General features: G+C 40.2%; 1 protein-coding gene across 2 annotated transcripts; it reads right to left on the bottom strand.

Moving 5' to 3' along the window:
• Positions 1–675: 675 nt before the first annotated feature.
• Positions 676–24684, bottom strand: atp10d (ATPase phospholipid transporting 10D). 2 transcript variants are annotated; one of them, XM_010892383.3, is made up of 21 exons: positions 24449–24684; positions 19960–20322; positions 19610–19804; positions 16119–16323; positions 15521–15606; positions 14530–14636; positions 11647–11778; positions 11379–11491; positions 10466–10718; positions 10125–10336; positions 9828–10001; positions 8854–9654; positions 8589–8715; positions 6741–6925; positions 6361–6631; positions 6030–6232; positions 5164–5364; positions 4975–5055; positions 4677–4781; positions 4131–4318; positions 676–4012 (listed from the first exon to the last, which is right to left on the bottom strand). In XM_010892383.3, the coding sequence occupies exons 2-21, from the start codon at positions 20232–20234 to the stop codon at positions 3766–3768; spliced, it is 4161 nt and encodes a 1386-aa protein (XP_010890685.2). In that variant the 5' UTR covers positions 20235–20322; positions 24449–24684; the 3' UTR covers positions 676–3765. The 2 variants fall into 2 exon arrangements, with proteins under 2 accessions (XP_010890685.2, XP_019909953.2); XM_020054394.2 differs by having other exon boundaries at positions 19960–20319.
• Between the last annotated feature and the right edge of the window lie 3091 nt (positions 24685–27775).

The raw sequence follows: 27775 nt of genomic DNA, 5'->3' as shown, positions 1-27775 counted from the left end.
GCACAACAGTTTTCAGCTGTGTTAACATAATCGCAAGAGGGTTTCTAATGATCACATAGCCTTTTAAAATTATAAATTGGATGAACAAACACAACGTGCCATTGGAGCACAGGACTGATGGTTGCTGATAATGGGCCTCTGTAGGCCTTTGTATGTATTCCATTAAAAATCAGCTGTTCCCAGCTACAAGTCATTTACAACACTAACAATGTATCTGATCAATTTGATGTTATTTTAATGGACCAAAAAAAGTGATTTTCTTTCAAAAACAAGGACATTTCTAAGTAATCGAACGTTTGAACGGTAGTGTATATAGGTTTACATTTGTAAGTAGCTCCCATAATGTAATCATGTCCAGGGTTACAAAATGAGGCCCTAGAACATAGCCCAGCTGCTATCCTTAAACCGCAGTGTGTAAACTGACAGTGTTTTGGTTCTTGTCTTCAAACCACACTTCATCTGGTCTTTCTAGAAAAATAAATATTCATGAAAAATGTAAGATTCAAGAAACTGCTTAGTGGAAATCTCACTTAAATTTTCACATTGTGAAATAAATGTCCTCTTTCTGAAATAATGTTCATGGCTCATCACACTCACCAAAGCAATTGCCAATGTATGTCAAATTAAAACCCAAACAGAATGCCAGAGCATGATGTAAAAATCCTGAGGACAAGCTTAAGAATTAGTGGTTTAATTGCATTCATATTTTTATTTACTGGTACACACCCATCTGTGGTTGGTGTACACTCAACATAGAAAAAGCTGCTTCTTAACATAGTTATCTGAAACATTATGGAAGGAAAACCACTAAGTTAGAAGTAATTTAATATAAATCTGGATCCCATGGAAATGGGAAGTTACTTAATATATATAAATTCCAAGTAATCCCATGTATGTCAATAGCCTGCAGATTACTACAGCTAAGAGTGGGTAGATAAAATAAAGTAGAAGGAAAGGTTAGGTTCATAAAAAATACATTTGAACTATGGTCAAATTGTGATTATTAAATGTGCTGTTAACACCAATCCAAGGCACAGATTGTGGGTAGGGGGAAAGGCCAATTTACAGCATTTGGATTTCACCCAGACTCTCAATGGGATCTCCCAATTTCCCAGTATCCTAAAAAAGAATAAGTGTTTCCTAAACAAATTGTGGAGTGTTTAGGAATCACCAACAACAATGAGAAGTGCATGAACAGAAAAGGAGTTATACCATGTTTTCCAAAGAGGTTTACACATTCCAAACATTGTATGCACTCTAGCATATCATTTCACAATTTTCAAGACAGTAGTGCAAATTGCAGAAAAAATTAAAGTATTTCACTTTTACCTGTGGTTGCAGTGCAGGATTCAGTAGAGGAATGTAAACAGCGCAGTACAGAACATGTTTACAAAAAAAACACAAAATGCTGATGTCACAGATTGTTTTACATTGTTTGACAGGAGGAGTTAAATAGTTGATGATTCAACCTATAACCATACCCCATAGTAGCTAGCTAGTGGGGACTAGACAACTATTATAATTCTGTTGTTTCAAATAGGTTTATTACGAAGAGCTACTACTATATTCCCTACATGATGACTGTACTCTTAGTGCCAAAGAAGAGTGTTTAGGTGTAGTCCATTGGCATTTATAAATATCTTTGTTTCTTTACCCGGAGCACACATGTAGATTCAAAAGGACCAGCCAGGGCTTTACAGTGCCTCTCAAAACATTCACCCCCTTGCACTACTACACATTTTATGACAACATGAAATCCTAATAGATTACATTTCATAGTGAATAATAAAACCGGCAAATTGTTCTAAATAAATTAGAAATATAAAACATTACTGCATAAATATTCACCCCCCATTGCTATGACACACCTAAATGAATTGCGGTGCAAGCAATTCTCTTTAGGAGTCATGTAAGTTAGTTGAACGGAGTCCACAGCTGTGCAATCAAGGTGTTGCACATTATTTGAATTTAAATACACATCTCTGGGATGTCCCACAGTTTGTTTGTACAATTCCTAACAAAATAACATCATGAAGACAAAGGAACATTCAAAACAAATACGGAATTATTTGGTAAGATGTAAAAACATTTCCAAGGCATAGAAAATCCCTAATGGCACAGTAAACTATTAAGGAACGGAGAGAATACAGCTCCAATGTGAATCTTTCTAAAAGAGGGTGTCCTCAAACATTGAATATTCTGTCAAAAAGGGCACTAGTCAAGGCAGCTGCCAAGAGGCTCATGGCAACACAAAAGAAGTCACTGTTTTCCACAGCTGAGCTGGGAAACAGTTGGCCATTCTGGAACAGTAGCCAGGGTGCTTCACATGGTCTTCATGGGAGGGTGGCCTAAAGAAAGAAAATCCTATTTTGGCTAGATTTTGCCAGAGATTCTGAGACCAAGTGCAAGGAGATTTAATTGTGTGGCGCAAGCCAAAAATTGCACATCCTCCTTTGAACTCCATCCTACTGTGAAACATGGTGGTTGCTATGGGGATGTTTCTCAGCGGCAAGGACTGACAGACTGGTCAGGATTGAGTGAAGGATTAATGTAGCAAAACACAGAGAGGTTGTTGTAGAAAACCTGCACCAAATGTTCCCATCCAACTTGATGGAGCTTGAGCAATTTTGCTAAGAAGAAAGGGTCAACATTTTATAATATGTTCTAGAGCTCAGTCAAAAAAAAAAAAACATGTAACCAACATCAAACATGCTGTTGCTAACAGTATAGCTTCCTCCCAGACAGTTTGCCTCACCTCACACTGTTTGTGAACTCCGGTCCTCTGCTTCGCAACACGTGACCATACTCCTTGACAACGTTCCAACTGTTTGAGCTATTCAAAAGGTCCCAATTGTATAACCCTATTGCCGACATTTCAAGCTAGCTGAGGAGAGAGATTAGGGTACATTCTTAACCCTGTTACATTGACACCTGACTAAGATTGTCACAATATGTTTGGATAATGAGAACATACACTATATTAGCCCCGTAAATCTAAAAAAAATTGGACCCAAATATCCCAGACTTGTGGGTTAAATGTAACCCACATCAAGGCAGGTTATATGATAGTCTGTTGGAGTGTGCTGAGATGAGAAATCCCCAACACCACTAATTTGACGGAGTCTGTACCCACACAATTTTTGTGACACGGTGAGAGAAGGAAAGGGTTGACATCTGCTAGATGTTGAATCGCTCTCCTTTGGAAGAACATTTGTTTTCCCTCAACTGGACATTGGCTAAAAGTTAATGTCAAGACTAGTGCTTGGAAATAATGACTCAGATAATAAAAAAACAATGCTCTAGAATTTCATTACATTTGGGATCTCTTTTTGGAATTTTTGCAAACTGGTGACATTGAAGATGTTAGAGTATTAACTAGAGAGAGAGACTTATCCAAATAGACTGTCCTCTTGTGACTCAAAGCTGCCTTTAACAAATATTCATAATGGTGGGAATACTTACACAGCTAATTGTTTTCTGTTTTATATTTGTAATTAATTTAGAACAATTGGTCAATTTTATTTTGTGTTGATCAGTGGCAAAAATTCTTCATTAAATCCATTAAATGTGGACCTGTCCAAGGGAGGGAATACTTTTGAGAGGCACTGTAAATCCATGATGCGTGTTAATTTCCCTCTAGAAACAAACATCACCTTCGCCTAAATAAACTTGAACAATAATCTCCAGTAAGCAAAACATACAAGGCAGCTAACTTTGAAATGTTAATGCTGAACACTGTGGCCACCCACTCTAACCTCTGCATGGTCAAGAGAGTACAGGGCTGGAGGGAGTGCCGAATTCCTTCAGCTCTTCAGGTAATCTAAAGTCACAATTAGGGATCATTATGTCGGAGTGCTCCACAGTGATAAGACTCTTGACGTTAGTCTGTGCCTGAGTCTGGTTCCAGCGCTGCATCCTCTTACAGTAATCTTCTGGGTTAAACTGGTCCATCATGGCAGCTTTTAGTGTGTTGGATGGGGAGATGGTGTTGTGCAATGCGTGGAACAGTAATCTGAAAGAGTGACAGTGAGGAATTGGGAAGCTTGTTGAAAAAACGTGGGTCTCACATTGAGCATTGATTATCTTTGAAAATGGGTAGCATCACTGTGTGTGTGTGTTTGTTTACATACCTTGGTATCAGTGCCAACACCGTGGTCAGGGCACAGACCCCATAGAAATGCATTTCAGACATTTGTAGCTTGTCCACACCAAGAGGATTGCTGGGGGGACTACAGGTCACACACACCATACTGAAGACCAGGGTGAAAGAGAAGTAGAAGAGAGCACTGCCCACCAGCACTACTGCATGTAGCCATGTCTGTAAAATAACACAGATACCCTAAGGTATATAAACACAAAAATAGCTCCGGAAATAATTAAGAAACCACTGCTTCTGATCCTCATTCAAAACCATCCATTTTGACTTTTTTGGAAAGGAAAGAAAAAGATGCAGTGGTCTCTTAATTTTTTCCGGAGATTTAGAGTACATAACATGGAACAACAGGAACCCGTGAATACAATCTCTGGTCTTATTACCAGTACTTGAACATGCCCACTGTTATTGCCAATGAGTTGCAACTTTCTGAATTTGACAGTTTGTTTGATACCGAGCTAGTTTGATATAGATCTAGTTTGATACAGATCTAGTCAAAAGATGTATGGGTCAGGTGACTCACCAGTGAGTGACTCTCAATGACCTGGTGTAGTAGGATGATGAGGAGGGCCGAAGCATTGATGGGAGACCCAAATGAGAGCAGGTCCGCATCAGAACCATTCAACGCCTGACCAAAAATGAATGCCATAACTAAGTTAAATATCTATTAAAAAATAATTTGATGTCATCACAGGGATGCCCTTTTCAACCCAAATTACTCCCACAGTATAGAGAATAACGCCACCTCACCAAACCTTTCTCAGGGTACAGAACACACACAATACATTAATACACATTGGAACAAGTGTAAATATACTCACAAAATATGGAATAAAGAAACACACAAGGCTTTGGTAAAGAGCGTCCAGCATGGTCAACCAGAATGTAGAAGGGAGGTAGGCCTGTAGAGATGTATAAATAATAAGAAAATATCAATGTTCATGTTAGTGCCTATCTACAAAACAATATGTAATCGCATACAACCAGATAAAGCCATCACACACACCCACCTTGGAATTCTGTCCGGATTTGTACAGCTCCGGTAACTTCATGAGGGTGTCTGCAGACACATCTTTGTCCAGGATCCCATAAAGGAGTGGGGGTGCCGAAGTAAAGAGGAGGTTGAAGAAGATGAGCACCCATGAGTTGGTCATGACATTCCCCGAAAAACCACAGAAGAACTGGTACCAGAACAGAAGGTTCACATACATCTAAACACAGGAAGAGAGGGAACGACAAAACAGTCAAAATAAAGAGATACTGTGTATGTACATTTTCATATTCTGGTGGGAAATGAGGACATTTGATTCAGTCCCCATGAGGAAATTATTAAGGCTTAGGTGATAGGTTTACAGTAACATTTACAATTAGTGTTAAAGAAAGTTTAGAATTATTTTTTTTACTTTCAACACAATTTTCTCCTAACTTCAGTGATATAAAATTTTGATTAAGTCCCTGCATCATAGCAGCAACTCCCAGCTGATTGTGGACAGTCAATGTCGAGATACATGTTTTCCTAAGCACTTGTAAATGCTGTTCTGGTTGTTATCACACAGCTTGGCCAACCAGGAAGTTTAGACTGAAATCCTTATTTGCCAGAAGGAATGCACTCTTCTGCCTTATTAATTGAGCTCACAGGCACCCAAGAGTCAATGAGGCAAGGCAACCATATTCAGTCACAAAACCCCAAACCTGAATGATGCTCGCCAATTGCACAGCTCTTTGCTGTGGGCTAATCCGCAAGAAGGATTAGCCCCTGATCTAGCAAGGATGCAGCTAACTGCAAGGCTCCTGTAAACAGATTTTTTAAATAATATTTGGGCTCCCCACAATCACAGTAACACGTAAAATGTGTGTATTTAATGTTTCTTTTTACCACATTCTTGTAGAAGAAGTACAGAATCATGTTGGCCAGGCGAGAGTAGCACCAGTGGCCATGGACCAGCAGCAGCTTACGGAGGTGTTTAAACCTGGAGATGGCAAAGTCACTTGACATCACAGCCTGCATGCCCTCCTGGCCAGATATTCCGACACCAACATCTGCCACCTGGATCATACTGACATCATTGGCTCCATCACCTAGAAAAAAGGACACCCTAGAAATTGGAGACACTCCAAACTATTCCCACCTGTTTTTTAAATGTGTATAATGATTGGTGTATCCTGGGATATTCATTTATTTAAGTAATACTGAATCTTCCACTGACCTATGGCAAGAGTCATGACTCTGAGCTTGTCCCGTACTAATCGTACCACCTGGCTCTTCTGCAGGGGGGTAGAGCGGCAGCAGATCACAGCTCTGCAGTGTTGACTGAGCTCCAAGAAATTATCTTTGAGGTCATCTTGCAGGGCAAAATCCAGGGTGCACCCATCTACCACCATGGCAAAGCCTGACGTGACATCAGTTGCATCTCCACGCTCTGCCTCTCTGCGCTCTACCTCTTTCCGCAGATCCAACAACAAGGTCTCACACATTCCCTGAAGGGAAGACGCACACCAGGCCAGGATTAGGAAAACATATATAAGGATGACGGGAACGGAATTTAAAAGGGGAAGACGTAATGTAAAATAAAAGAATAACATCCACCTTGCTACCACAGTTAGCAGTCAGAAGATGGTCTGTAGACCTGAGTAGACGGCAGGCGCAGGCAATGTTTATTGCAGTCTCTTGTTTGTCTCCAGTGAGGACCCACACTTTGACCCCTGCCTTCTGTAGGGCCTCAATGGTCTCTGGGACCTCTTCTTGTAGCCTATCCACGATTCCTGTTGCCCCTGGAGACAGAAACAATTATGCTACAACCAGACACTGCAACAGTTTTTTGCTAACCCCTAATCCACAATTTATAAACAGTCATTTTGACTATTCAATTTACTATGAATAATGCAATCCAACTGAGGCCAATCAGAGTCATTTTGGGCCAGATCTCCAACAAAAAACATAATTTTAGTCAGCATTGTGCAAGTAGTGTTTAATAATGAGTGGGTTAGTAAAAATCTGATCCCTGACATGTGTGCTAAATTTCAAACAGATCAAGATATACTGTAACAAGAAACCAGGCAAGCCTAGTTCAGCCGGCCTGCAATAGAAAATGTTGCCACTTTGAAATTTGAACCCGGGTGGCCCACGTGGAAGGCAGTGTCGTTAACCACCACACCATATACTTTTTTCTTTCATTGCTGAATGACGTTTATAAAATAACTTTCAATAAAGGCGATGATCGTGAAAAATTTTGTTTCTCCTAATAGATTCAAACTTAGGTCTTCCACATGAGAGGCACTGTCTTTAACCACTACGCCACTGCATTACACGTTTCAGCAGTCGCTAGACTCGATTGAGGATTGTGTTAAACTGACTAACGTTTCTTATTAGGTTTACTATAGCTTCTATGAACTGTATTGCTTTTTGCCACTGGCCGTTTTAACAGCTTATTAGCCAGTAATAGGGTTAATAGTATCTACTAACTTCCTAGGAATAATCCTATGATTTGAGCAAATGCTAGTGAGACTGAAGATGAAGATCCCAGAAACCGTTGCAATATAACCGTATGCAGTTTCAGGTTTTAGCCAGCGAAGTTATCGTCAATACGGAATAATTCACAATGCGTACTTCGCTTCACCTGCGAGGAGTTACGAACTCGGGACCTATAGTTCACAAGTCCGCTTCTCTAACCACTACGCTATTTAACAAGGGGTTGTCAGTCAGTCAGGATATTCACTCTTCTTAATCGGCTCCACTTATGCCGTCCGGCAAAAATATATGCACATGTGACAGTGCCAACATGTGGTCAAATGTTCTGACATTCAATATTGAAAGTGTAACATGTGTACCAAGCATTCTTAATACTCATGCCCCTTTCCATGATGGCAGAGGTGTTAAGACCACATAAGTGAGTGAAAGCTAGCTATTGAACAGAAAATAAATGTAGACAAGAACTTCTAGCACTGCCTTTGCTGATAGCTATACTAGCACAATAAGTCACTGTGGATAATAGCAATTGGTAAATGACTAAAACGTAATTGTAGTTACAATACAAATATCCTTGTCTGATTTTTATGCATGGACGTACAAGACATTAATATTTATTGGTAAATAATGGATAGTGTTTTATTTACTAATCAAAGAAATACTAAATTTGCCCATAGATACAGAATATAACTTTCTGTCCAGATTGGTCATTCTGTGCCAGAGGAGTACACTTAATAGTTTTTTGCTAAATTCTAAATGTCAGAAAATCCATCATGGTAGATCTTCTTCAGTCAAATGTTCTTTGTGCGGAGTGGGAACTATGCACCATAATAGGTGTTTTAGGTAAAATACTGTGCATCAACAACTAGAGAGACTTTCAGTTTGTGCATTCTTAAGTAAGGTAGCTGGAAAAAACTTTGTATCACATTTTACTAAAAGAAGCCATAAGCATATTGCTAGACATTTTACCCAATAGAGTGATGTTAGTCTCCAGTCTTAGTGCAGATTCCATCAGAAGCTCCTCTCTGTTCTCTATACTGGTCTCTGCAAACACCTGATGCTTCAGCCAAACCTCGTACTCCTCCTCCTCTAACACCTTTTAGCACAAGAGAATAAAACTTTACAAATATCCATTTAAATGACTAAAAAACAGTCAATCAAAAAATTGTACTCTGAACTTAGAATCTATGGATACTATGCGATAAGAAATGTTCAGAATATATGGACTTTGTACTTTTTTAGCAATGCAGAGTGTGCGAAGGCCTTCCCTAGCGTAGTCGTCTAGGTGTTTCTGGGTTTGTTTTCTGATGTGACCCTGCATGCTGTCAGACCGCTCAGCAGATTTAGGTGACTCCGCCAGGTCCATGATGACGGAGTCTGCTCCTTTGGTGTAAACCACCACCTGATTGGTGAGAGGATGCCGGACCACCACTGACATCCGTTTGCGGGTGGAGTCGAAGGGCAGGATGTGGAGAAGGCGTACCGCCAGGCTCCCCATTCCAGGTAGTTCCACCAGGAGATGCTCTACAGAGCGTCCCCGCAGGGTACAACCGTAGGCCCTGGCTGCGTGAACCAGAGCCGCCTCGTCCGGGCTCTCCGCCTCATAGATCAGTTCATCTGCACCAGGTTCACCGGCAGAGCCTTGTTCTCCGTTAGAGATCTCCAGCCTGCTCATATCCCCCACGTTAAGGGGTACCATGTTGTCCTCTATGCCTTTCCAAGAGCCAAGCTCCCCGCTTCCTTCCTCCTCGTCCTGATATTCTTGGTCCCCATCCTCTCCATGACCGGCATTCTGGGCAGAGGGCTGAGGGTTACGCTCCCCACCTGGCTCTATACCATTCTTGGAAGGGGTGGGCGTGGGACTGAAGGAGGTTGCTTTTCTCCTGGTAAAGTACTTGCGGGTAAAGCTGCGAGGGCTCCCTGTATTGTGGGGAGGAGAGAGTGCAGAGAAGCGGGGAAGGCCAAAACGCTGGAAAAGCATCTTTATTTCATCCAGAGATTTGAGCTTGGTAGGGGAGACCTCAGGCACCTTGACCTGGGAATGCAATTGGCAACATCGGATGCATAGAATTAGCACCAATGCTGGTCTGAGATTTACATTTCTGCTCCATTTAGAGTCTGCCTTCCCCCTATGCATTGACAGTGTTTCAGAATTAAAACATTGCAGACGTCTATCTCCTTTCATGAGGATAACACTATGTTGCATACCACATGGCGGGGTTGGTTGGGTGAGGACACCACCACCGTGTTGCAGATGGCCAGGGCCATAAAGAAGTCCACTATGTAGGTGAGCTCCATACTGGCATCCCTCAAAAGAAATAGTGGAGAGGACAGACAGTTCAGCTTCTGCACTAGAAGCCGGTCTGGGGCTACATGCTTCTCCTAGAGGAAGAGAAGTCGTTTTATTAGCTACAACAGGTGTCTCGTTGCTTGGTTTCAACAAAAACCTTCATCCCCGGAGGCGATGCAAAATGTATTAACAGACATTGTGCGTACGGGCCTTACCATTGGGCTGCTAAAGGGGCTCTGTTGATGCAGGGTGGGGCTGGGGGGCTCTTGCTCCTCCTCAGGGTAGCCCGTCAGGGTTTGCAGGGACAGAGAGCTGCGGTTACAGCTCAGGGACTTGCAGCTCAGGGACTTGGCGCTGGTACGTGACTTGAGCGTCTGGGAGCGACCCATTGCCTCGTCCTCCTGCTCGTATACTTCAAGCCTCCGTGCTGCCAGAAGTATAGACAGGGAGCGAAGACATGTCTGATTCATTGTGTTACATTTCAGGCTGTTAAACATTACAACACAATCATTTGCCCTTCATGTAAACTGTAGAAAAATGACATTCGACTTCTCACCATTTTCCTCGTGGGGGTACTCCACCCCAGCAATTGTGCAGCGACGGAACACCATCTTGTTCTCTGTCAGTGTACCAGTCTTGTCTGAGAACAAATACTGGATCTGACCCAAATCCTCTGTGATGTTCAGGGCCCGACACTGGATCCTGGAATCTAAGTTCTCATTATAGAAGTCCTTGTCGTTCTGGATGAAGAAGATCTGACCTAGTTTGACAACCTCGACTGACACGTACAGGGAGATGGGGATGAGTACCTGTCAAGGAGAGAATGGAATATATCTCAAATTAATCCCACGAAGTTCGGACTTTCCAAGAAAGTCACCTGCAAATGCAGCCTGACATCATGATCTGTGTTTGTGGTAATAAACACAGACTCCCTGTTTTTTTTTTGTTTTTTTTTACTGGTTCATAAAAATCTGTCGGTATAAAGCATTCATGTTTAGCGTTACATAGGGCTTGTGGAATGCAATGTTTGATTAGAGTAAATGTTTCCAGAAAAGACAAGAGAGTCATGAAAAGGTCCCCACAGCCATTCAATGTATTGATGTATTCAAAAGCTAGCACACCTGAATCAACATTTCTAATAATTATGAAGTAGTTACTTGATTCAGATGAGCTAGTTCAGGGCTGCAACAAAATGTAGACAACTGGGGGTCCCCATGAGACATTTGAGAACCACTGCTATAGCAATCGTTACGGGTCGCCCACACCTTTTTCCTAATTACTTATTTTTGACTGATTAATTTCTACATACCATAGCAGTACAGGCCACTTTATTCAAACTTTTTTGAAAACTTCATATGATCCATAATATGACCAACTCAAAACAATTTTACAGGTTAGTAAACAAAAGGTAAACATTGGCAAAAACTAAAATGTGCTATCAGAGAGGGCTATGCAATTCAATGTGTTACCTGTAGTACTATGATCATGGTCCAGAACAGGTAGAAGCCAGCCAGGGCAGGAGATACACTGTCTGTGATAAGAAACGGAGCTTCCTTCAGGTTGCTGAGCCAGAGACCATGGCCTGTGGGCACAGAATGATATATAAAATATATCTTATTTTTACAACTATACCTGTGTGGCAGGAAACAATAACCAGGCCTTTCATATATTTGGTTAGCCAATACACATATTTGTAAAGATGTGTTTAATATACAGCACTAAGGGATCAGTACTGACCTATAGCTGTAGTCAGACACATGATGACCAGAAGGACAACGCTCCAGAGCACATCCACGTTCAGCCTGCGCTCCAGTTTACTGCGTTTATACCGCGGCCCACTGTTGTTCATCATGGCTTTCGTCTCATGACCTGTGTTCAAGATCACATAATAACTTCGGCTGTACAAATATGTACAGATCAAATTTGCTTTCAACTACATAAAAAACACAAACCAAATCATAAATGAATATGAAACAAACCGGTAATCAAATCAAACTTAATTGATTTTGTATTTCTATGGTATTTTAAGGCGTTGAACAAAAAGTTTAAAATACAAATTACATTTAGGGGAATGTTCAATGGTAATTAATTTCCAATGGTCTTTGGAATTTTAAAAATATTTCCACAATTATTCCTTTCCATGCTCAACTTCTGGAAATGCTCTGTCCCCAATAAAATGGTCTTACCTACTTTCTTAAAATAGCAATCTTTGAACAATATTTTTCTCAAAACATTAACTCCTTAATATATAGAACATCCAGAGATTTGTTTAATTATTTGTTTAAGAACTTTCTTCACATTTGAAAGTTTACTTTTTATTTAAACAAACAATATTGAAATCCCCATGTACATAAGATAAAACGCAAACCCCATCTCCTTTCAAATTTATGATAAAATGTTAATTTTGGTTTTAATATTTTTGCTTTAATTCGGTTAAGAGTCATAAACCAACTGAAGAAATGCTCAAATAATATAATTGTCTATGAAATTTCACAAATGAACTGGTCTAGTTGACTGGTTTGATTTAGATATACAATTTATTTTGCAACGCTTTCTGTCTGTATGAGCTAGAATTCTTGGATGTTTTACCCACGTGTTTTACCCAGTTTCCGGAGTTGAATCCCAAAACCAATGGTTTTAATTGAATTCATACAATAATCTGGATAGATTCTGCATGGAGACCTTGTCTGAGGTACCTCCCAATGTGGTCTCCAATACTAGACAAAATTATAAGAAAACGTTCTGTACTGCAATCCTTGCAACGGGAAGGTGAACCAAGTACTGAAAACTATGCTGCAAATAATTTTGACACTCTACTCTTTGCTAAATTATGAATCAATATAATTTCAGATATTTATATATTTTGATTGATTCCATTGAAGTCATTAATATACAAACCCAACACTGTACAATTGTGAATAAAAACAGAATGCAATGATGTGGAAGTTTCAAATTTCAATATTTTATTCAGAATACAACATAGATGACATATCAAATGTTTAAACTGAGAAAATGTATCACTGTAAGGGAAAAATAAGTTGATTTTACATTTCATGGAATCAACACATCTCAAAAAAGTTGGGACAAGGCCATGTTTACCACTGTGTGGCATCCCCTCTTCTTTTTATAACAGACTGCAATCATCTGGGGACTGAGGAGACAAGGTGCTCAAGTTTATGAATAGGAATGTTGTCCCATTCTTGTCTAATACAGGCTTCTAGTTGTTCAACTGTCTTAGGTATTCTTTGTCGCACCTTCCTCTTTATGATGTCGCAAATGTTTTCTGTGGGTGAAAGATCTGGGCTGCAGGCTGGCCATTTCAGTACCCAGATCCTTCTTCTATGCGGACATGACATTGTAATTGATGCAGTATGTGGTCTGGCATTGTCATGTTGGAAAATGCAAGGTCTTCCATGAAAGAGACGACGTCTGGATGGGAGCATATGTTGTTCTAGAACTTGGATATAACTGTCAGCATTGATGGTGCCTTTCCAGATGTGTAAGCTGCCCATACCACACGCACTCATGCAACCCCATACCATCAGAGATGCAGGCTTCTGAACTGAGCGCTGATAACAACTTGGGTTGTCCTTGTCCTCTTTAGTCCGGATGACATGGCGTCCCAGTTTTTCAAATTTTGATTTGTCTGACCACAGAACACTTTTCCACTTTGCCACAGTCCATTTTAAATAATCCTTGGCCCAGAGAAAACGCCTGCGCTTCTGTATCCTGTTTAGATACGCCCATGTTGTGATTTCCATTACAGTATCATTCCTGTATGTGATGCAGTGCCGTCTGAGGGCCCGAAGATCACAGGCATCCAGTATGGTTTTTCGGCCTTGACCCTTATGCACAGAGATTGTTCCAGATTCTCTGAATCTTTGGATGATATTATGCACTGCAGATGATGATAACTTCAAACTCTTTGCAATTTTCCCTGAGAAACTCCTTTCTGATATTGCTCCACAATTTGTTGCCGCAGCATTGGGGGAATTGGTGATCCTCTGCCCATCTTGACTTCTGAGAGACACGGCCACTCTGAGAGCCTCTTTTTATACCCAATCATGTTGCCAATTGACATAATAAGTTGCAAATTGGTCCTCCAGCTGTTCCTTATCTGTAGATTTAACTTTTCCGGCCTCTTATTGCTACCTGTCCCAACTTATTTGGAATGTGTAGCTCTCATGAAATCCAAAATGAGCCAATATTTGGCATGACATTACAAAATGTCTCACTTTGAACATTCGATATGTTATCTATATTCTATTGTGAATTAAATATAAGTTTGAGATTTGTAAATTATTCCATTCCTTTTTTACTCACAATTTGTACAGTGTCCTAACTTTTTTGGAATCGGGTTTGTACAAGTATGTACAATATATTCCAAATTACAGTATAGCTCATTACTGCGGTTGTTTATTTTACACAGCCTTTTCCATTGCCAATAATTTGCAGTTACTGTAGAATCACATACTGTAGTACCACGGTCCATTTTGTTAGGGTACCTAGGTGTCAGCCGGTGCAATAGAATATATGAGGAAAACCAACAGCTGGATAATGGGATACCGGAAATCCAAGCGTGAGTCAGACCTGGGGACAGATCCGTATTCACCCTCTAACCTGCATAGACCACGATGCCAATGACTGTCTCTGTGTTGCGGACTGTGCAGCTCCGCAGCAGCAGGTTGTTGTTGTGTAAACCCACTCGAACCTTACTGGGATGCTCCCTGAAACAAACAGGATCACAGGAAAATTGATGACGGACCGAAAAGAGCATTTCCTTTTTTGGAAAGAAACTGAAAAAAAAAAACTGAAAATGCTTATTTTCACAATAAGAACATTTAAATCACATGATATACCAAGGCAAAGACCATTAATACCTATAGTGCGTAGTTCTGTCCGCCCCACCCCCCAGGAAATAATTTCTCATTTTCATTGCTTACACAATGTCCTACCTGTGATTGGGCAGGAATAAAATCTGAATGATCTGCATGTCATTGTGGCAGTAAATGGAATACACTTGTAAAACCACCTCTACTTAAATGTTCAGATGTTACATATACGCTCTGTCTCTCTCTCAAATCCCTAAACCTAAAACTAACTTGCTCCCTCACTCACAGAAACACTGGCTACTCATGCAAATATAGTTTTGTTATAGTGGTGCATGTACCACACGAACAAACACCCAGGAAATGGTTATTCAAACTACATCAAATGTGCCCAAGGCTGCAACACAAAGCAGCTCCATTCTATTGGGTTAAATGCATGTTTTTGGTTACAGATCTTTGCGAAATTGTTCCGTTTATCCTCTACTGCATTTAGGGTACAGAGAAGCCTACACTACTGAACTTTTCTGTTGATTCTATGAGTCGAATTGAAAAGATATCTCATTCAGCTGGTCGAACTGTGTTCTATTAGAGCTTAGCACAAGGAAATCAGGCTTGAGCTGGGGATAGGATTAGGTGATGCCTGGTTGGCTGATGAAGGGGATAAGGCCTGATATGAATCTCACACCATGTTTCTGTACATTAACATATTTATTTATGACGTTTATATCATTTAGTATGTATCCATCCAGTGTTTGTAGTAAAAAAACAAAAATGAGACTTACACGTAACCTCGAAACCGGCTGAGGTCATTGTTGGGGTTCTCACATTCAATACGGCCGTGGAAGTTCTCTGGAGTCAATTCGGAACACTGAAACAGATGATACACACTCTACTATTATAAAGTCAACTCCTACTAAGTATTTTTTACATTGCTTTTAGAATTTTTTTAAGGTACCTTTTCGAAATTCATTAATATTTTTTCATGTTTTTTTTTCCTGTCTTTGCCCTCTCACTGCTTTGGTGATTTTGAATTGTATCTAGATGTCTCTCTTTCAGCTCAGTAAATCTCAAGCCTAGGAGGATGGTGAGGACATGTCACCATGAAAGAGTGCCTTAGACCACTACGCCACATAGGAGCAGAGGACAATATTTCATCTTATAGACTCAATCCAATTTTAGCCTCTGCCCCTCCTCTTCATAATTAAAATAACTAAAAAATATTAATGTGAAATGTTGTGGTGGGGCAATTGTTTGTAAATATAGATTCATATTAATTTGTGCCAGAAGAAAGTGCAACAGCGCCACAGTTCCTTTGATGTCCCAAAATACCCAGAATCAAGAAAATCGGAAAATCAGACAGGAGCGTCAAGGGCCTCATACCTGTTGTGGTAGGTCTCTGACCACCTCTCTCTGTTTGAGGTTTGTCTCCCCATCCAGGTTAGCGGTCTCTATGTAGCAGACGCCATGAGGGTCTGAGGAGTACAACAGCAGCATGTCGGCAGGGATGATCTCATTACAGGAGAGACGGACAAAGTCTCCCACACGGACTTCCTGCCAATGTTGGTCCACATATGTCTGGTGCTTCCTATGGTAAAAAGACCACAAAATAAACCGTATTGAAACGGCATTGAAAAACCCTCTGTGGTTGAAATGTTGCTGGAGAATAAAAGACTTGACAAATATGAACAGCATTTGCACAATCAAGGAATCATATCGCCTAAACAAGCAATTATATTCCTGAACACAGACATGGTGATGTAATGTACTTTACACAGATATGGTGCATTTTACACATTGCAAAAACTAAAGACACCATGTTTATATTTTGGTTTGTGATCTTTAAAAAAGTCTAAAGCCAATGTGTGTGGGAAAACACTTTACCAATTAACTAAACTATTGGGATCAGCACCACAAACAACAGATTCCAAAATGAACATGCATTTCAGACAACCCTGAACTAGTTAACTGACAAAATAATGGTAACAATTTGTCTAAACAGGGTTTTGGGCTGAACACCATCCTCCAAAAGAAATACAGAACTTTTAAGTATTATGGAAGACTGTCTCAAATGCGATTATATACTTCAAGGTTAATCAATCATCTGATTATAATCCACCCTTTCCAGGCAGTAACTGGGATATATATACATAAAAGCCTTAAAAGGTGCAGCTGCAGACCGACAGTTTTTTCTTTTACTTGTTCAAGTACAGCAGTTGCGAGATTTGATCATTTACCTCAAACTTATCCACAAATTGTAAACACACAATTTTAAAGTTAATATTGCTATCAGTAGTTGAACCTGTTCCTGAATGTTAAGACTAGCAGTGTGCTAATAAAAGCAAACAATATTAATATAGTGTTTGTTTGCCTATTAGCCAATTTAAGGCATTGACCACTGGAACAAAGTTCAGAGCTGCCAGGAATAGGAAATAGAAATTGGCGAAGCGATGGAGTTGTTCAATGGTTCTTTGGGACAAATTAGAGGAGATGGTACTTGGTGGTGGTCACCTAGTTAAAGCTGTATGACTTTAGAACTTCTTTCAGTTCTTCATCCTTTGTGAGGGAGGACACCACTGTCCTCTTCCTCCCCAAGGGGTCCTTTTGCCTGGAACTTGGTCCTAAGACAGGCTGCTTCAAGCTATCCATGACTCCAAAGATTTCAACTGCTTCAAAATCCAGAGGGTTTTCTCACTTGTCAACTGGACTAAAATCACAGCTTTGTATACCTCTCGAACATTTCCAGCAACTAGAGATAGACCAATATTTCCTGTTGACTCACATGCCCACTTTGTTTAACTGTCATCTATCACAATCCATGGTTGTTAAGTAGCAAAGGTGAAGTACAGATAGAGAAAAGATAGTTGCTTTACGGGAAGATCCCGCCTTCTGTTATGGAGGGGAGTTTCTTTCCAGCACTACTCTTTTCAAACCAAGAAAGCCACTCCTCCGCACTCCTTTACATCATCAACTCACTGTCTAACTTTTATGACTACCAAAGAAAGAGCATGAAAACCTGGAGGCACATCAAATTCAATATAATTAGCAACCTCACTGATTATTTTGGTGGTTGTATGGTGCTTTGAATAACACATTCAGTAACAGACTGGTTCTACCATAATATTAATATGAGATCCCATGTAAGGATGATCTCTCCTCAGCTTCTGGCTTTCTTTGTGAGTGGGGCAATACAGTTTGGGATGATAATACAGAACTGTAGGATGTAGAGTAAATTACAATCCTGTTTCCCCCCAAAAAGTTGGGACGCTATGTATAAAGTAAATATATACCGAATACAATGATGTGCAAATCCCTAAATTTGATTGAAAATAGTACAAAGACAACTATCAAATGTTGAAACTGCGAAATATTATTGTTTTTGGAAAAATACATGCCCATTTTGAATTAGCCAACAACCCGTTTTAAAAAAGTTGGGACGGGCATGTTTACAACTGTGTTGCGTCTGCTCTTCTTTAACATTACTCTGTAACCATTTGAAAACTGAGGAGACCAATTGCTGTAGTTTTGAAAGTGAAATGTATTTCCATTCTTGCTTGATATTGGATTGCAGCTGCTCAACAGTTCGGGGGTGTCCTTTGTCATGTTTTTCATGTCATAATGCGCCAAATGTTTTCAGTAGGGGACATGTCCGGAATGCAGGCAGGCCAGTTTAGCACCCGGACTCTTACTACGGTGCCATGCTGTTGTAATATGTGCAGAATGTGGTTTGGCATTGTCTTGCCGTCTGGATGGCAGCATATGTTACTCCAAAACCTGTATATATTGTTCAGCATTAACGGTGCCTTCACATATGTGCAAGTCACCCATGTCATGTGCACTAATGCACCCCCGAACCGTCATGGATGCTGGCTTTTGAACCGTGCTCTGATAACAAGCCAGATGGTCCCTCTCCTCTTTGGCCTAGAGGATGCGCCGTCCATGATTCCCAAAAACAATTTCAAATTTTGATTTGTCAGACCACAGGACAGTTTTCCACTTCGCCACAGTCCATCTTAAATGAGCCCAGAGAAGGCGGCAGCGTTTCTGGATCTTGTTTATATATGGTTTCTTCTGATACATTTAAGTATTGATTCAGGATTGAGCAGATCCTTGCAGATAACTATAACAGACTTTCCACAAGGAAGGGGATACAGGAAATGAAATCAACATTTATTGACAGACCAAAATGTCCTAACCAAAACTAACAATGTACGTTTCATTTAAGGTTAAAAAGTTTGACAGGAATGGGCTTTAGGTCAATGATAAGATAACTGTTTAATTACAAAGCATACTAGGTGGCTAATTAATAGTCCAGTCCTACAATGTACTGTTGGCCATGTTCAGGCAATAGGAAACGTGTGCTTGCTCCTGGGTAAATGTTGCATTTTGGGGCATTATTGGCAGATATGATACAGATTTGTACAGGAGGTTTAAGAACCTCTTGAGACACCAATGCAGAATTGAGCAATGTCCAGCTAAAGGAAATAACATGATAATATATTGGGAAAGATGGGCTGATCTGTGCACAGTGGAGATTTAGAGGTGAGATCTGGTTGGGAAAGTGGAAAACCATTTTAAAGAAACACGTAACACTGGTCATGGGCTTTCATTTAAAACAATAAAAATGTATTAGAAATAATGCAAGAAATATTATATGCTAATGTGTATGATGCTTAAGCTGATCTATTCCCACCCTGGAAAAATACAAAAATAAATGAATTTACTTTACACATTATGCTTGTGCATTCTGTAATAACCAGAAACACTCAAATCCATAATTAGCCTAAACGAAATGAAGAACTATGTAACAACTTGGCGACTGATCTGTTAACTGAAAACCATAAACCCTGGCCACTGTAGTCCTACCCACTCACCCGCTGTACACAGAGGCAATGTTGTTGTTGATCTTCTGGTCAAAGCGATAGCGGCGGTAATCCTCCAGGGCATCCTTTATGGCAATGACAATGAGCACGACTACCAGGGGAATCATGGTGATCTCCTTCTGGAAGGCCTCCACAACTGGGACCCAGTTCAGCATCACCAGGAACAGGAAATACAGATTAGCCGTCCTGGGAGAAAGAGGTTTGATGAATCCCACAACTTTCAAGGCTGTTTGTACACTTGTGTGCGCTACAGCCACTATTTGGCGGGGGGGGGGGGGGGGGGGGGGGGTCCTTTTTTATGTTTTTTTCCCTTTCTAATATCAGCACCTGCCCATCCTTACCTGTGAAACTGCTGGAACAGGTTCATGGGAATGAAGGTCAGCAGGCTGTACTTGGTGGTCCGGATGCGGTTACCGTGGTATCCTTTGGAAATATTGTGGTACTCATGTTGGTGGGACCCGTGTCGAGCGACCACTGTCCTCCGTTTGCCAGGGAGCCGCTCTGTGTTGTGCAGCTCTGGGGAACTCTTGGTGGGTTGGGAGGCAGGGGCAGAGTACAACCCTCGACCAGATATCAGCTGCCGCCAGCGGCGTCTGACCCAGTAAAATTGTTCCATAGGCCCAATGGAACTCGGTCCCCTCCCAGAGCCTGGTTGGCCAAACCTGGTCCGCTTCTACTATTGGGACCCTCAAAGGGACATTCTTCTGAAAGAGAAAAGTTCAAAAATATACATCAAGGTGAACTTCACCTAATCATAAAGCTGTTGACTAGTTGAAAAGATATGCCAGTTTATTCTTAAAACCAATTTGGGGGTTGATGACATGCGACTACTGACTTCTTCATTTTCAGAAATCGTTAGACTACTTACTATAAGCACAAAGGTCAGTTACATAGTTACATTTTCTTTCTGCTTAGCTGGAAGGTCCACTAGTGTAGACTTTTCATGTCATATCATGACACGGATATTAATCAGTGAAAATTGTGCATTTTAATGTTGGTTCCTCTGGATCATAGTTCATAAAAAAAATTTTAAAAAAGAGGAATTACTCTAATTCACAACACTTTTGTTATTGAAATTTAACCTCATATTCAATATTGGACATTGAAAATGGAATCAATTGCCCAGCAACAACTGATGAAATCAGATGTGTGTTTAGGTGGCAGTGATTTACTGACATGGTTACACAAGCTGTCATAATAACAACGCGTGTGTGCAGTGGTGTAAGCCGATTGGTGGTGGTGCTCCTGTTTCCTCCCAAAAAGTATACATCAAGCTTAGGTGACAAATACACCATCTATGAACATTTCTCCCGTCGCTTTGGATATATTTTTTTTAATAACACCCATTATACATGGGATATTCCACATTCCTCTAATGAATGTCCCCACTTTAACCTTTACCTATAAAGCTTTTGAAAATATGAAGCAATATTTTTTTTTCCTTTTCAAAAGAAATGTCCCCAGTGAATGTAAAAACTCAAAGCAAACATCTTGAGAACCATCACATATCCTTGTTGAGAAGAGTTAATGACATTAAAACATGTTTATGAGCAACCAAACTCAATGATCTGGAATTATGAAACCCACAGGATAGGTAAAAAATATCTGTAAACCCAAAACAAAGAAACACTAGCTATTCCAAATTGTCTCTTACTGCTGTTTTTGTGTCAAATGGCAAATAGAAACGGCTTTTTTGGTGCATGAGACCCAGCGGTAGCTTACAACTATCTAAAGTTGTGTGAATTATGAGGCATTTCAATTTGGTCAAGCTGGGGAAGTAAAACAGAAACAGTCAATTCAAGAGGAACTAGAAGGAATGCACAAACCATAGTGGAAACATAATACTTTACCAGGAACATAGCACTCCATAGCTCTAGACGAAAAGTTAAAATAGAACTGAGAAACAGAAACACAAATAAAGCAAATGGCAGGGCGCATTATCCTGCTGAAAGAGGCCACTGCCATCAGGGAATACCATTGACATGGAGGGGTGTTCCTGGTCTGCAATGTTGTTTAGGTAGATGGCAAGTGTCAAATTGATGTCCACATGTATGGCAGGACCCTGGGTTTCCAAGCATCACACTCCCACCACCAGATTGTCATCTTCCCACAGTGCATCCTGATACTACAACTTCCCCAGGTAAACGCTGCACCTGCACACGGCCGTCCACATGATGTAAAAGAAACCGAGACACATCGGACCAAGCAACTTTCCACTGCTACAGCGTCCAGTTACGATGCTTGCGTGCCCATTGTAGGCCCTTTCAACAGTGGACAGAGGACATCATGGGCACTCTGACCAGTCTGTGGCTATGCTGCCCCATAAGCAGCATGGTGCAACGCACTGCGTGTTGTGACATATTCCTCCCGTAACAATCATTACAATTTTCTGTAACTTTTCCCACAGTAGACATCTGTCAGTTCCGACCAGACGGGATAGCCTTCATTGCCCTCACGCATCAATGAGCATTGGGTGCACCCTGTCGCCAGTTGTGTTTTGTCCCTCCTCGGACCACTGTCGGTAGGTACTCACCACTGCTGACTGGGAGCACCACACAAGCCTTGCTGTTTCAAAGACACTCTGACCCAGTCGCCTGGCCATAACAATTTGGCCTTTGCCCATTTCTCATGCATCCAACACACTGACTACGAGAACTGATTGCTAGCTTACCATGTAATCTACCCAGACCCTTGATGTGCCCTTGTTAGGAGATGATTGATGTTATTCGCTTCACTTTGAGTGGTCATAATGTTTTGGCTCACCAGTGTATGTCAGTCTTTGATAAATCGAGTTTTGGATTGTATGGTTGTATTTATGCCCTCAGCACTGATGATCAAATGACACAGGAGGCACTGGGGCACAATTTGGGCTGGACTCAATTCACAAGTGAACAGCCACCTAAGCAATTTCCCTTAGGTGGTTTGAATCCCTAACAAACCATCTCCAATGATCTTAAGACCCAGTCCAATAAACAAAAGCTCCCCTCTTGGCCCTTCAATGCAAACAGTAGTAACATGTCTAACACTGGTGGTCACAAAGTGACAAATGTAACCATTTTGTGTCAAACGTATACCTCATTGCTCAGACTTGCAAGCCATGTAGCTAGTAAGTGATCTCTGTAGCAAATTAGCTGACTCTGATCTTCATCACTCTCTCTTGCTTGGTTAAGTGCACTTGCAAGTAGTGTAAAACATCATTCAAGGGTTTTTCTTTTTCAATTAATCTGCACAAATTTCTAAATGTGTTTTTGCTATGTCATTGAGGTATTCTGTGTAGACTGATGGCAAAAAAAATATTATAAAATAATCCTATAACACCCCAAAATTTGGAAGATGTGAAGGAGTGTCAGACTTAATCCTCATCATAAGACTTGTCAATGCATAGGTTTCAAAGACTGGCTTTGTGAACCTTTCCTTTCTTATTTCTCTGTGGCCCCAACAAAACACAGCCAGATCCATAATGTCTGAATGGAGAAAGTCTGAGACAGTAGTGGCAGTCCATCCAAATGACTCCCAAAACAAAGTATAAATCATCCAGACAGTCACAAAAACATCCTACAACAACATGCAAGGATCTGCCAGCATTTTCTTTTCCTCAGCTTACATCAGTGTTCCTGAATCCACCATAACAAAATCACTGGGCAAAAATATGTTTGATGTAGATTTTTATGAGGAACAATATATAAATATATATTTTTTTAAATGGCCTAGACAAACTCCTGACATGAACCAAAATGAGATGTTGCAACAAGACCTGAAACTAGATGTCAGTGGGCCAAAGTTCCTCCATAGTGCTATGAGATGCTCATCAACAACTACAGGAAATGTTTGGCATTGAATGTTGCAAACATTTCTATAATAAATATATGAAAAGTTGTTGTTTAATAACGCCCTTTTATCTAATATTAGGTTTTGGTTGAAGATCTGATAATCAGTGCCAATTGTATTTGGCACATGTATTTGTTATTTACAGTATCTATAGGCCAATCAACTAGCAATTGTTGTCTACAGTATCAGTCTTCAAATGTAGCCTAGCAAGTGGACTGAACGTTCCCTAATGCAAGTTAAGATGGAATAAAATTATAGAACAAACTGTTTCTTGAGATTAGAACGGTTGCTACAACGAGCAAGAGGTTGTCGTTTAGTAATCTAAATGCATTCAGAGAGAAGTCGTAGCATACATTAGCCAATTACTGTAGTGTACCAAGCTGGGTGTCCAGGTTTCTCTGGCCTGCTCAATTTTCAATACAAGAATATTGATATGATAATGACGATGCCAAGTTCCTATTTAAGAGCTTTTGAAGAAATTAGCAAATCTACGTTTTGCGAAATATTTCGCAACTAAACGTTCAGTTTGGCAGAATGAATACACTCCTTGTCTGTAGTTCAAGGAACAGGTTTTTCTGCTGTGTACCTACTTTCCAAGAAAAATTATGATCTTGTATCAATATCAAACACTACATTGTATTCTGTTGAGCAGATCTGCTCCGGCATTCAAGAGCGTGCAACATATCCAGAGGTCAGATTATATATTTATCACTTGAGCAAAAAACATTTTCAGATAATGCCAAGCAATGCCTTGGGGGCAAAATGTATTAAACAAATACATACAAGGGCTCTTACCGGAAATACAGTTTAGTAAACTACAACGACAGAGTAAGTATGCTAATCCTAGTTTTGTGTCTTTGATATTTACCGTTGATTTGAGCAAAATGTAGCATAAAGAATCAGGGACCTTTTTGTTTCTACCGCTATAACTTGGTTGGTTTATTGTGCCCTCCGGTGTAGGCTACTACCGAAGTTGCAAGAAATCATGTGACAAGAACTCACCCGGTACCGTTAGCACCACTCATTGTCCGATCTCCAACAGAAGAGTGTCGTGAATACAAAATACAATCCGTAGTTGTCACATTGTCTACATACGAATGTTCGCTCGGGAAATTTACAGTGGCGAAAAAAACGATCTCCGCGTTACTATAACCAAAGATGGTGGAGCTGGACTGCTGTTGCAAATATATATGGGTGTCTCTAGACCGCACTAGAGACACGGCATGTCACCCGCCTTAAATCGCAGTGGGCGTGGTTTATTCAGGTTACGCTGCTCTTTACACCTTCATGTACAGTTTTTACTAGAGAATAACGGCGGGGACAAGAAGCGATGGTGACAAATGTACAACTTTACAGTTGTGGACAAAAGATATTCGCGCTACTAAAACCAAAGATGGTGGACCTGGGCTGCTGTAGCAAAGATACTGTCATTACACCGCGCTAGACACACGGCATCTCACCCGCGTTAAATCGTAGTGGGCGTGGTTACTGCGTGGACAAGGAGCGATCGTGAGCGATGGGTCAGTCCTAATTAATTAACCTATAAAAATAAATTGGGATCCACTTAGATTAAGGTCTGCTTTATTCGGAGGTGTACACCACCTCCGTATTTTATAACTGCGTAAATATATACACTGTAAAAAGTAACTGTCTAACTCATTACATTAATTCAGTATTGATGATTAAAAACTACAAAGGTCAGTAGAACAAAAATTATAAAGTGGAACTAACTCATATGTTAGTAACATTTCATATCACAAGACTTTTGAGTGCAGTTAACAAAGCTTATGTTATTTAGTACATACAACTTTATTTACTTGTTATGGCTTTTTGAGAATTTTACATAATGCTTATATTATATTTTTAGAATAGTATCTAGCAGTTTGTATTCTTAGGTTTAATTGGCAAGATGAACTGGCATCAAAACCATTTGGCCAATTGAGGTTCTACAATTAGACAAGACAGTTTTCCCTTCAAAAAAGTAATATGTAGCACAGAGACTAATGCAATATGTAATACAACAGTTCTTCCTTCAATAACTGCTTGAGAAAGTAGCACTATATGCATCCAACAAAATGCCTGCTATTCTGGGTAAAGCATCTACCATAAACTAAAATTACGAAATAAATTGCTATGCAGGCTAATCATGCAAGAAGACAGGTTTGTATTTTCTATGTTACCTAAAACAAATATTATTTTTCATAACTCATAACTTTCATAGCTGGTGATGTCACTATTATTTTAAGCATTATCACAGACTTGAGAATTATACCTCATTGTGTGATGTTCTATAGCTACTAATGCTATGATTAAAATTTCACCAAACTTTAAACAAAATATCTGTTGATAAGCAACTGCTTGTTAAGGTTAGGGGCAGGTTTTGGAAAGTTGAGGATAAAGATTAATGTTAGGGTTAAGAAGGATGAAGGTTAACATTAGGGTGAGGGTTAGTAGATGTCAGTAGAAAAATGTTACTGATAGTCAGTAGATAATCTCTAGAGCATTAACAAACGCACTTTTGGGACTCTCAAAATAAAATGTTACCAAGTTAGGACCTTGCCTTGATGACATTAACATGGCTATGAAAACTAAACTAAACTAAGCCTAAATGAAACAAACATCTCTTATGGGATGAATGAATGAATGGTGTAATATGAAAAAAGACATTATAGTGAGGAAAAATATATCCCCTGGATGGTAATGAGATTATCCACATGCTTTTGTTGACAAGAACCGTGGTTTTTAACAAGGCCTGACAGGTTTTGATATAATGCACTTTTTTGAGCCTATGGAACTTTAAGCAACTAAACGTTATATAGAATAGCTACCGAAGCTGCAGTTGAAGCTATCCCTGCTTGTACTGGTACATAGCTAACTGTTATGGTCAAACAAAATTGACCTGAATCTGAATGGATTTTTAAAAATGTAATTTCTGTCATCCCACAGCCTAAGCAATGCTAACCATAGTTATCCCTTCAATGAGAAGTGTGCAATAGTGTATACACAATCTGCAATAATAAATAGGCTGCATTCTTCCCTTCCTCTCTCGCTGTCTGTTATTTGAAGATGGATAATAAACATTTTGAGCAAAATAATTTTGTCTGTCATTTTTAACATAACTGTATTTGTTTTTAGGATATGGAATATTCAAGTAATGAATGTCTGAGTGTACAATTTACTGCACATTAAATATATATTTACGTGTTTATAATTTACTAATGTAACATGCTTATCATTAAGAAGGGGTTGTGCTCCCTGCTGTGTTGTGTTCAGAATGTTTAGTGTTGCACCCTGAAGTAGTGATGGCCAAACAAGGCTTCATTAGCATTATTTTAGCAGCAGGATATTATGCTGGCAGCACTCTGATTTTCTTTATCACAATAAAAGCCATCATTGAAATATATAAGGCAATATAGATGTTGGAACGTACATTAAACATCAAATGACGGACTAAATTGACAGACAAGATTGTTAACTAATTAATTATATACTTGTTTTTACCCCCATTTATCATGAGCTGAACTCAAAGATCTAAGACTTTCTTAATACACAAAAGGCCTATTTCTCTCAAATATTGTTCACAAATCTGTCTAAATCTGTGTTAGTGAGCACTTCTCCTTTCCCGAGATAATCCACCTCCCAGGTGTGGCATATCAAGATGCTGATTAGACAGCATGATTATTGCACAGGTGTGCCTTAGGCTGGCCACAATAAAAGGCCACTCTAAAATGTGGAGTTCCATCACACAGCACAATGCCACAGATGTCGCAAGTTTTGAGGGAGCGTGCATTTGGCATGCTGACTGCAAGAATGTCCACCAGTGCTGTTGCCCGTGACTTGAATGTTCATTTCTCTACCATAAGCCGTCTCCAAAGGCGTTTCAGAGAATTTGGCAGTACATCCAACCAGCCTCACAACTGCAGACCATGTGTTACCACACCATCCCAGGACCTCCACATCCAGCATCTTCACCTCCAAGATTGTCTGAGATCAGCCACCCAGACAGCTGCTGCAACAATCGGTCCTCATCGGGGTCTCGACCTGACTGCAGTTCGTCGTCGTAATCGACTTGAGTGGGCAAATGCTCACATTCGATGGCATCTGGCACTTTGGAGAGGTATTCTCTTCACGGATGAATCCCGGTTTTCACTGTACAGGGCTGATGGCAGACAACGTGTATGGTGTCGTGTGGGTGAGCGATTTGCTGATATCAGCGTTGTGGATCGATTTGCCCATGGTGGCGGTGGGGTTATGGTATGGGCAGGCATGTGTTATGGACAACGAACACAGGTGCATTTTATTGATGGCATTTTGAATGCACAGAGGCCC

The sequence above is a fragment of the Esox lucius genome, chromosome 15 (genome assembly GCF_011004845.1).
Source record: "Esox lucius isolate fEsoLuc1 chromosome 15, fEsoLuc1.pri, whole genome shotgun sequence".
NCBI classification, from domain to species: domain Eukaryota; kingdom Metazoa; phylum Chordata; class Actinopteri; order Esociformes; family Esocidae; genus Esox; species Esox lucius.
This window is presented reverse-complemented; position numbering and strand designations above follow the sequence as displayed.

Bases quoted from the DNA above. Each gene is read 5' to 3' on its own strand.
- atp10d (XM_010892383.3), bottom strand. From the start codon at position 20,234: ATGGAACAATTTTACTGGGTCAGACGCCGCTGGCGGCAGCTGATATCT. The intron at 10,719-11,378 runs GTAACACATTGA...TCTCCTTGACAG, and splicing joins CCATGATCATAGTACTACAG to GTACTCATCCCCATCTCCCT. The intron at 8,716-8,853 runs GTACAAAGTCCA...TTGTGCTAAAAG, and splicing joins CACTCTGCATTGCTAAAAAA to GTGTTAGAGGAGGAGGAGTA.